We start from the raw sequence: 10,096 nt of genomic DNA, 5'->3' as shown, positions 1-10,096 counted from the left end.
AACTCACAAAGGAGCCAAGATGGCGTCTCGTCCAGACTGACCTGCCCCTTTCTGAAAGACTCTCCAATAGCGGGCAGCGTTAGTTCGCGGTGCTCGACTGGGCGGGACTGCGTGGCTTCTCCACCAATGAAATGGCGTATTACTGGAGCTGTTCTAGTCCCGCCCTGTGTAGGTTCTCTCTTTCCGTTTCCTGCCGCTGTGCTCCTTCCTTTCTGTTGCTCCGTCTGCCTTAGTGGACACGCGGTCTCTTTCTCCGACAAGTGAGTGTCCGAAAACCCGACCCATGCCTTCCGAACCTGGCCAGGACCGACCAGGACGGGGAGTTATAGCTCAGTCCTGCTCGATCCCGGTCCGGTACATCTGCTGTGCGCCTAGCTGAGAAATAAAGCTCGATCCGCACCACGCGTGTTTTGTGGCGATGGAGCCGTCCCGGCGCGGCGCCTGTGGACTAGTCTCCTCCTAGTCTCCTCTCGTGTACTGTAGACACGAGACATCCAGATCGCACGCGGGCTCCTCGCGGGCTGATGTTATAGCTTCACGTTGCGCCATAGAGCAACACATAAATTCGGTGTAGAGTATGTGTCAGCCGTGGCTCTGTGGCTCAGGATCTGCGCCTGTGGCTGGAAGGTTGCCGGTTCAAATTCCGCAGCCGGCAGAGGAATCCCACTCCGCTGGGCCCCTGAGCAAGGCCCTGAACCCCAGCTGCTCCAGGGGCGCCGTATAAATGGCTGACCCTGCGCTCTGACCCCAAGCTTCTCTCCCTGTCTGTGTCTGTGTCTCATGGAGAGCAAGCTGGGGTATGCGAAAAGAAGAATTCCTAATGCAAGAAATTGTATAGGGCTAATAAAGTTATAAATAAAAGTAAATAAATGTTAAATGATAACGTTTTAATCGTAGTGTGTTCATGCACCGTGCACTGTGAGACTGGGCAGTGTTTCAGGGTGAGACGGACAGTGACAGCGTGGTCCAGTTGTGTACAGATCAGGGTCACGGTGTGGTCCAGTTGTGTACAGATCAGGGTCAGGGTGCGGTCCAGCTCTGTACAGATCTGGGTCACGGTGCGGTCCAGCTCTGTACAGATCTAGGTCACGGTGCGGTCCAGTTGTGTACAGATCAGGGTCACAGTGCGGTCCAGTTGTGTACAGATCAGGGTCACGGTGTGGTCCAGTTGTGTACAGATCAGGGTCAGGGTGCGGTCCAGCTGTGTACAGATCTAGGTCACGGTGCGGTCCAGCTGTGTACAGATCAGGGTCACAGTGCGGTCCAGTTGTGTACAGATCAGGGTCAGGGTGCAGTCCAGCTCTGTACAGATCAGGGTCAGGGTGCGGTCCAGCTGTGTACAGGTCTGGGTCACGGTGCGGTCCAGTTGTGTACAGATCAGGGTCACAGTGCGGTCCAGCTGTGCTCCATACAGATCTCTCTCAGATTGTGACTCTTTCTCTCTTCCTGCAGGATGCGTTACATTGCTGCTTACCTCCTGGCCGCCCTGGGTGGGACTGAGAATCCCAGCTCCAAGGAGCTGAAGAAGATCCTGGACAGTGTCGGTATTGAGGCTGATGACACACGCATGGACAAGGTGGGTCCTGTACTGCAGGGACACTCAGTCCTGTACTGTCAAGACATCCCTTTATTAACCTTTGTTAATCTCTTCTCTCTCTTTCAGGTCATCAATGAGCTCAATGGAAAAAATGTGCAGGATGTTATCGCTCAAGGTGAGCCCTGGTCTCTCTGTGCGTGTGCACTGATGGTGTAGCTGTCTGAGAGTGTGTGTTTACACCACTGTGGGGTTGTAGGAGAGCAGGACTGACAGTGGAGCTCTGTGTGTCTACAGCACTGTGGGGCTGTAGGAGAGCAGGACTGACAGTGGAGCTCTGTGTCTCTACAGCACTGTGGGGCTGTAAGAGAGCAGGACTGACAGTGGAGCTCTGTGTGTCTACAGCACTGCAGGGCTGTAGGAGAGCAGGACTGACAGTGGAGCTGTGTCTACAGCACTGCGGGGCTGTAGGGGATCAGGACTGACAGTGGAGCTGTGTGTCTACAGCAATGCAGGGCTGTAGGAGAGCAGGACTGACAGTGGAGCTCTGTGTCTCTACAGCACTGCAGGGCTGTAGGAGAGCAGGACTGACAGTGGAGCTGTGTGTCTACAGCACTGTGGGGCTGTAGGAGAGCAGGACTGACAGTGGAGCTGTGTGTCTACAGCACTGCGGGGCTGTAGGAGAGCAGGACTGACAGTGGAGCTGTGTGTCTACAGCACTGCGGGGCTGTAGGAGAGCAGGAGTGACAGTGGAGCTGTGTGTCTACAGCACTTCGGGGCTGTAGGAGAGCAGGACTGACAGTGGAGCTGTGTGTCTACAGCACTGCGGGGCTGTAGGAGAGCAGGAGTGACAGTGGAGCTGTGTGTCTACAGCACTGCAGGGCTGTAGGAGAGCAGCAGCAGCACTGTCAGTGGAGCTGTCAGCATGTTAAACTTGTCTTTTTCTCTTTCTCAGGTTATGGGAAGTTGGCCAGCGTGCCTGCAGGTGGCGCTGTGGCAGTTTCCAGCTCTGCAGCCTCTGGAGGACCAGCTGCTGCTGCACCCGCTGCTGGTGAGGTCATAGTATAGTACTGTACAGCACCGGGCACAACGCTCACACCCTCTGCACTACAGGCAGTCCTGGTGCACAATCAGCAGATCACACCCTCTGCACTACAGGCAGTCCTGGTGCACAGTCAGAAGATCACACCCTCTGCACTACAGGCAGTCCTGGTGCACAGTCATATATAGTGCCTGAACCTACAGTACAGTCTGTTGCTCAGCGCCCCCGTGTACAGCTGGGGTGTCCAGCCCAGTGCAGTTAGCTGTCTTAGGTCACCCTGAATCGTGTTCTTATTTAAGGATCAGGAACAGTTGGGAGTTACTGGTCAGTTGTTCAGGAACTTGAACTGCGGTCGTTCTTCAGGCTGGGGCTCCAGGCCTGTTGAAAGAGGCGACTGTGACTCCTGTTACAGGCCGTTACACTGGAATATAGAGAGATTCCTCTCAGTGTGTTAACCCCTCTGTGTGTGGGTCAGTGTCAGTGTGTTAACCCCTCTGCGTGTGGGTCAGTGTCAGTGTGTTAACCCCTCTGTGTGTGGCTCAGTGTCAGTGTGTTAATCCCTCTGTGTGTGGCTCGGTGTCAGTGTGTTAACCCCTCTGTGTGTGGCTCGGTGTCAGTGTGTTAACCCCTCTGTGTGGGGCTGTGTCAGTGTGTTAACCCCTCTGTGTGTGGCTCTGTGTCAGTGTGTTAACCCCTCTGTGTGTGGCTCGGTGTCAGTGTGTTAACCCCTCTGTGTGTGGCTCGGTGTCAGTGTGTTAACCCCTCTGTGTGTGGCTCGGTATCAGTGTGTTAACCCCTCTGTGTGTGGCTCGGTATCAGTGTGTTAACCCCTCTGTGTGTGGCTCGGTGTCAGTGTGTTAATCCCTCTGTGTGTGGCTCGGTGTCAGTGTGTTAACCCCTCTGTGTGTGGCTCGGTGTCAGTGTGTTAACCCCTCTGTGTGTGGCTCGGTATCAGTGTGTTAACCCCTCTCTCTCTCTGCAGCAGAAGAGAAGAAGGAGGAAAAGAAGGAGGAGTCAGAAGAGTCTGATGACGATATGGGATTCGGCCTGTTTGATTGATCCAAAAGAATAAAACCTTTTTCACAGAAATCCTCCTCTGTGTGTGTTAACTGGGTTAGTTGTGTGTGTGATTATGGCTGTGTGGGGTAGCTGTGTATGTTAGTGGCTGTATGGGGTAAGTTGTGTGTGTGTTACTGGGTGTGTGTGTTACTGTCTGTGTGGGGTAGCTGTGTGTGTGTTAGTGGCTGTGTGGGGTAGTTGTGTGTGTGTTAGTGGCTGTGTGGGGTAGTTGTGTGTGTTAGTGGCTGTGTGGGGTAGCTGTGTGTGTGTTAGTGTCTGTGTGGGGTAGCTGTGTGTGTTAGTGGCTGTGTGGGGTAGCTGTGTGTGTTAGTGGCTGTGTGGGGTAGTTGTGTGTCTGTTAGTGGCTGTGTGGGGTAGCTGTGTGTGTGTTACTGGCTGTGTGGGGTAGCTGTGTGTGTTAGTGGCTGTGTGGGGTAGTTGTGTGTGTTAGTGGCTGTGTGGGGTAGCTGTGTGTGTTAGTGGCTGTGTGGGGTAGCTGTGTGTGTTACTGGCTGTGTGGGGTAGCTGTGTGTATGTTAGTGGCTGTGTGTGTTACTGGCTGTGTGGGGTAGCTGTGTGTATGTTAGTGGCTGTGTGTGGTAGCTGTGTGTGTTAGTGGCTGTGTGGGGTAGCTGTGTGTGTGTTAGTGGCTGTGTGGGGTAGCTGTGTGTGTTAGTGGCTGTGTGGGGTAGCTGTGTGTGTGTTAGTGGCTGTGTGGGGTAGCTGTGTGTGTGTTAGTGGCTGTGTGGGGTAGCTGTGTGTGTTAGTGACTGTGTGGGGTAGCTGTGTGTGTGTTAGTGGCTGTGTGGGGTAGCTGTGTGTGTTACTGGCTGTGTGGGGTAGCTGTGTGTGTGTTAGTGGCTGTGTGGGGTAGCTGTGTGTGTGTTAGTGGCTGTGTGGGGTAGTTGTGTGTGTGTTAGTGGCTGTGTGGGGTAGCTGTGTGTGTTAGTGGCTGTGTGGGGTAGCTGTGTGTTAGTGGCTGTGTGGGGTAGCTGTGTGTGTGTTAGTGGCTGTGTGGGGTAGTTGTGTGTGTGTTACTGGCTGTGTGGGGTAGCTGTGTGTGTGTTAGTGGCTGTGTGGGGTAACTGTGTGTGTTAGTGGCTGTGTGGGGTAGTTGTGTGTGTGTTAGTGGCTGTGTGGGGTAGCTGTGTGTGTTACTGGCTGTGTGGGGTAGCTGTGTGTGTGTTAGTGGCTGTGTGTGTGTTAGTGGCTGTGTGGGGTAGCTGTGTGTGTGTTAGTGACTGTGTGTGTGTTAGTGGCTGTGTGGGGTAACTGTGTGTTACTGGCTGTGTGGGGTAGTTGTGTGTGTTAGTGGCTGTGTGGGGTAGCTGTGTGTGTGTTACTGGCTGTGTGGGGTAGCTGTGTGTGTTAGTGGCTGTGTGGGGTAGTTGTGTGTGTGTTAGTGGCTGTGTGGGGTAGCTGTGTGTGTGTTACTGGCTGTGTGGGGTAGCTGTGTGTGTGTTAGTGGCTGTGTGGGGTAGCTGTGTGTGTTACTGTCTGTGTGGGGTAGCTGTGTGTGTGTTAGTGGCTGTGTGTGTGTTAGTGGCTGTGTGGGGTAGCTGTGTGTGTGTTACTGGCTGTGTGGGGTAGCTGTGTGTGTTAGTGGCTGTGTGTGTGTTAGTGGCTGTGTGGGGTAGCTGTGTGTGTGTTACTGGCTGTGTGTGGTAGCTGTGTGTGTTAGTGGCTGTGTGGGGTAGCTGTGTGTGTGTTAGTGGCTGTGTGGGGTAGCTGTGTGTGTTACTGGCTGTGTGTGGTAGCTGTGTGTGTTACTGGCTGTGTGGGGTAGCTATGTGTGTGTTAGTGGCTGCGTGTGGTAGCTGTGTGTGTTACTGGCTGTGTGGGGTAGCTGTGTGTGTGTTAGTGGCTGTGTGGGGTAGCTGTGTGTGTTACTGGCTGTGTGGGGTAGCTGTGTGTGTTAGTGGCTGTGTGGGGTAGCTGTGTGTGTGTTAGTGGCTGTGTGGGGTAGCTGTGTGTGTTAGTGGCTGTGTGTGTGTTAGTGGCTGTGTGGGGTAGCTGTGTGTGTTAGTGGCTGTGTGTGTGTTACTGGCTGTGTGGGGTAGCTGTGTGTGTGTTAGTGGCTGTGTGGGGTAGCTGTGTGTGTGTTACTGGCTGTGTGGGGTAGCTGTGTGTGTGTTAGTGGCTGTGTGGGGTAGCTGTGTGTGTTACTGGCTGTGTGGGGTAGCTGTGTGTGTTAGTGGCTGTGTGGGGTAGTTGTGTGTGTGTTAGTGGCTGTGTGGGGTAGCTGTGTGTGTTAGTGGCTGTGTGGGGTAGCTGTGTGTGTGTTAGTGGCTGTGTGGGGTAGCTCTGTGTGTGTTAGTGGCTGTGTGGGGTAGTTGTGTGTGTGTTAGTGGCTGTGTGGGGTAGTTGTGTGTGTGTTAGTGGCTGTGTGGGGTAGTTGTGTGTGTTAGTGGCTGTGTGGGGTAACTGTGTGTGTTACTGGCTGTGTGTGGTAGCTGTGTGTGTTAGTGGCTGTGTGGGGTAGTTGTGTGTGTGTTAGTGGCTGTGTGGGGTAGCTGTGTGTGTTACTGGCTGTGTGGGGTAGCTGTGTGTGTGTTAGTGGCTGTGTGTGGTAGCTGTGTGTGTTAGTGGCTGTGTGGGGTAGCTGTGTGTGTGTTAGTGGCTGTGTGTGGTAGCTGTGTGTGTTACTGGCTGTGTGGGGTAGCTGTGTGTGTGTTAGTGGCTGTGTGTGTTAGTGGCTGTGTGGGGTAGTTGTGTGTGTGTTAGTGGCTGTGTGGGGTAGCTGTGTGTGTTACTGTCTGTGTGGGGTAGCTGTGTGTGTTAGTGGCTGTGTGGGGTAGTTGTGTGTGTGTTAGTGGCTGTGTGGGGTAGCTGTGTGTGTGTTAGTGGCTGTGTGGGGTAGCTGTGTGTGTTACTGTCTGTGTGGGGTAGCTGTGTGTGTTAGTGGCTGTGTGGGGTAGCTGTGTGTGTGTTACTGGCTGTGTGGGGTAGTTGTGTGTGTGTTAGTGGCTGTGTGGGGTAGCTGTGTGTGTGTTAGTGGCTGTGTGTGTGTTAGTGGCTGTGTTGGGTAGCTGTGTGTGTGTTAGTGGCTGTGTGGGGTAGCTGTGTGTGTTAGTGGCTGTGTGTGGTAGCTGTGTGTGTTAGTGGCTGTGTGAGGTAGCTGTGTGTGTTTCTGGCTGTGTGGGGTAGTTGTGTGTGTGTTAGTGGCTGTGTGGGGTAGCTGTGTGTGTTAGTGGCTGTGTGGGGTAGCTGTGTGTGTGTTAGTGGCTGTGTGGGGTAGCTGTGTGTGTGTTACTGGCTGTGTGGGGTAGTTGTGTGTGTGTTAGTGGCTGTGTGGGGTAGCTGTGTGTGTTAGTGGCTGTGTGTGTGTTAGTGGCTGTGTGGGGTAACTGTGTGTTACTGGCTGTGTGGGGTAGTTGTGTGTGTTAGTGGCTGTGTGGGGTAGCTGTGTGTGTGTTACTGGCTGTGTGGGGTAGCTGTGTGTGTTAGTGGCTGTGTGGGGTAGCTGTGTGTGTGTTAGTGGCTGTGTGGGGTAGCTGTGTGTGTTACTGTCTGTGTGGGGTAGCTGTGTGTGTGTTAGTGGCTGTGTGTGTGTTACTGTCTGTGTGGGGTAGCTGTGTGTGTGTTAGTGGCTGTGTTGGGTAGCTGTGTGTGTTAGTGGCTGTGTGGGGTAACTGTGTGTGTTAGTGGCTGTGTGGGGTAGTTGTGTGTGTTAGTGGCTGTGTTGGGTAGCTGTGTGTGTGTTAGTGGCTGTGTGGGGTAGCTGTGTGTGTTAGTGGCTGTGTTGGGTAGCTGTGTGTGTGTTAGTGGCTGTGTGGGGTAGCTGTGTGTGTGTTAGTGGCTGTGTGGGGTAACTGTGTGTGTTACTGTCTGTGTGGGGTAGTTGTGTGTGTTAGTGGCTGTGTTGGGTAGCTGTGTGTGTGTTAGTGGCTGTGTGGGGTAGTTGTGTGTGTTAGTGGCTGTGTGGGGTAGCTGTGTGTGTGTTAGTGGCTGTGTGGGGTAGCTGTGTGTGTTAGTGGCTGTGTGGGGTAGCTGTGTGTGTGTTACTGGCTGTGTGGGGTAGTTGTGTGTGTGTTAGTGGCTGTGTGGGGTAGCTGTGTGTGTTAGTGGCTGTGTGTGTGTTAGTGGCTGTGTGGGGTAGCTGTGTGTGTTAGTGGCTGTGTGGGGTAGTTGTGTGTGTGTTAGTGGCTGTGTGGGGTAGCTGTGTGTGTTAGTGGCTGTGTGGGGTAGTTGTGTGTGTGTTACTGGCTGTGTGGGGTAACTGTGTGTGTTAGTGGCTGTGTGGGGTAGTTGTGTGTGTGTTAGTGGCTGTGTGGGGTAGCTGTGTGTGTTACTGGCTGTGTGGGGTAGCTGTGTGTGTTAGTGGCTGTGTGTATGTTAGTGGCTGTGTTGGGTAGCTGTGTGTGTGTTAGTGGCTGTGTGGGGTAGTTGTGTGTGTGTTAGTGGCTGTGTGGGGTAGCTGTGTGTGTTAGTGGCTGTGTGGGGTAGTTGTGTGTGTGTTAGTGGCTGTGTGGGGTAACTGTGTGTGTTACTGGCTGTGTGGGGTAGCTGTGTGTGTTAGTGGCTGTGTGGGGTAGTTGTGTGTGTGTTAGTGGCTGTGTGGGGTAGCTGTGTGTGTTAGTGGCTGTGTGGGGTAGTTGTGTGTGTGTTAGTGGCTGTGTGGGGTAGTTGTGTGTGTTAGTGGCTGTGTGGGGTAGCTGTGTGTGTTAGTGGCTGTGTTGGGTAGCTGTGTGTGTTAGTGGCTGTGTGTGTGTTAGTGGCTGTGTTGGGTAGCTGTGTGTGTGTTAGTGGCTGTGTGGGGTAGCTGTGTGTGTTAGTGGCTGTGTGGGGTAGCTGTGTGTGTGTTAGTGGCTGTGTGGGGTAGCTGTGTGTGTTAGTGGCTGTGTGGGGTAGTTGTGTGTGTGTTAGTGGCTGTGTGGGGTAGCTGTGTGTGTTACTGGCTGTGTGGGGTAGCTGTGTGTGTGTTACTGGCTGTGTGGGGTAGTTGTGTGTGTTAGTGGCTGTGTGTGTTAGTGGCTGTGTTGGGTAGCTGTGTGTGTGTTACTGGCAGTGGGGTAGCTGTGTGTGCGCTAAGGTGTGGTGTGATCCATGGTTGGGTGTCACCAGTGTGTCTGTACTCACTGAGGGGCAGAGGTAGGATCCCGATGGTGGATCAGACCCAGGTGTCCGATGTTACTCTGGCAGGTCGGACGGCTCTGAGACGCACAGGGTTGGTCCAGGTCAGACGGCGGTGTGACACAGGGGGTCGGTCCTCTGGGTCGGGGCGGGTCGGACGGCGGTGTGACGCTCTGGGCCGGGGCGGGTCGGACGGCGGTGTGACACGGGGTCGGTCCTCTGGGCCGGGGCAGGTCGGACGGCAGTGTGACGCTCTGGGCTGGGGCGGGTCGGACGGTGGTGTGACGCTCTGGGCCGGTCCTCTGGGCCGGGGCGGGTCGGACGGCGGTGTGACGCTCTGGGCCGGTCCTCTGGGCCGGGGCGGGTCGGACGGCGGTGTGACGCTCTGGGCCGGGGCAGGTCGGACGGCGGTGTGACGCTCTGGGACGGGGCGGGTCAGATGGGGGTTAAAGGTCAAGCAGTTCACATGTTGGAAAGTAAAATGCAAACAAGTAAACATACTTCAGAGAAATCTGAGGAGAGCTGTTTCTGAGCATCCTTCTGTACGGAAACGCAATACTGTCACAGGAAGAGGAAGGGAAAAGACAGGCAGGACACCCAGCGCTCCAGGGGTTCAGGTATTTGGTGGCCAGGAAGGTTCCAGGTTTGTGTCCTCTTACTGACTCCTGACTTCATGTGTCCCCTGAGTGAGTCACTGAGCTTTTTTGTGCAGAATGAGGGGTCACCTGTCAGAACAGAGAGAGTCAGGGGTTCCCCTGTCAGAGCAGAGTTAAGGTTCCCCCTATTCAGAGCAGAGAGAGTGAGGGGTCCCCCTGTCAAAGCAGAGAGAGTGAGGGGTCCCCCTGTCAGAGCAGAGAGGGTGAGGGGTCCCCCTGTCAGAGCAGAGAGAGTGAGGGGTCCCCTGTCAGAGCAGAGAGAGTGAGGGGTCCCCCTGTCAGAGCAGAGAGGGTGAGGGGTCCTTCTACAACAGAAGCTGCTGCTGATGACCCAGTTCATGTCCTCTGTGTCTATAGATCTGTTTGGAAAAAGCTGCTCCGGTTAATGATTATTTCCGATGGAATGTCAGAATACAGGACTCACTTTCCTGCGGGACTGTTGTTTCTGTGTGTCTTCTTGATTAAAACGAACCAGAGGATTAAACGTTCTGTCAGTCAGAGTGCTAGTGGAGGAGAGGCAGGGCAGCTTCACAAAGCAGGTTTAACTAATTCCAGCTTTTCTCAAGTTACCCAGATATAACTTACCCCATAACTGAGTGGCGTGGCAAAGAATCACAGATACACTGAAAGCCTACCGTAATATTATAATGCCATTAAATATCACCTGAAATGACCAAACCCACTAAAATGGTGAGAGCTTATGTGAGCGGTTATCTCTGAACTGGCTTCATC

The 10,096-nt window shown here is 54.1% G+C and overlaps 1 protein-coding gene across 3 annotated transcripts; it reads left to right on the top strand.

The window, feature by feature from the left end:
* Positions 1-218: 218 nt before the first annotated feature.
* rplp2b (ribosomal protein, large P2b) lies at positions 219-3,665 on the top strand. Of its 3 annotated transcripts, none has more exons than XM_088935169.1 (5): positions 219-260; positions 1,453-1,576; positions 1,664-1,712; positions 2,490-2,585; positions 3,562-3,665. In XM_088935169.1, the coding sequence occupies exons 2-5, from the start codon at positions 1,454-1,456 to the stop codon at positions 3,633-3,635; spliced, it is 342 nt and encodes a 113-aa protein (XP_088791295.1). In that variant the 5' UTR covers positions 219-260; position 1,453; the 3' UTR covers positions 3,636-3,665. The 3 variants fall into 3 exon arrangements, with proteins under 3 accessions (XP_088791295.1, XP_088791294.1, XP_088791293.1); XM_088935168.1 differs by having other exon boundaries at positions 3,559-3,665; XM_088935167.1 differs by having other exon boundaries at positions 1,453-1,712; positions 3,559-3,665.
* Positions 3,666-10,096: the final 6,431 nt, after the last annotated feature.

This window comes from Atractosteus spatula, chromosome 16 (genome assembly GCF_055471065.1).
Source record: "Atractosteus spatula isolate fAtrSpa1 chromosome 16, fAtrSpa1.hap1, whole genome shotgun sequence".
Taxonomy (NCBI): domain Eukaryota; kingdom Metazoa; phylum Chordata; class Actinopteri; order Semionotiformes; family Lepisosteidae; genus Atractosteus; species Atractosteus spatula.
The sequence above is the reverse complement of the archived record's forward strand: the minus strand, read 5'-3'. Positions and strand labels throughout refer to the sequence as shown.

What these genes read in the sequence shown, in the direction of transcription:
- rplp2b (XM_088935167.1), top strand. Translation starts at nt 1,454, where the DNA reads ATGCGTTACATTGCTGCTTACCTCCTGGCCGCCCTGGGTGGGACTGAG. An exon ending in GCAGGATGTTATCGCTCAAG is followed by an intron (nt 1,713 to 2,489) that starts GTGAGCCCTGGT and finishes TCTCTTTCTCAG; the next exon opens with GTTATGGGAAGTTGGCCAGC. An exon ending in TGCTGCTGCACCCGCTGCTG is followed by an intron (nt 2,586 to 3,558) that starts GTGAGGTCATAG and finishes CTCTCTCTGCAG; the next exon opens with CAGAAGAGAAGAAGGAGGAA.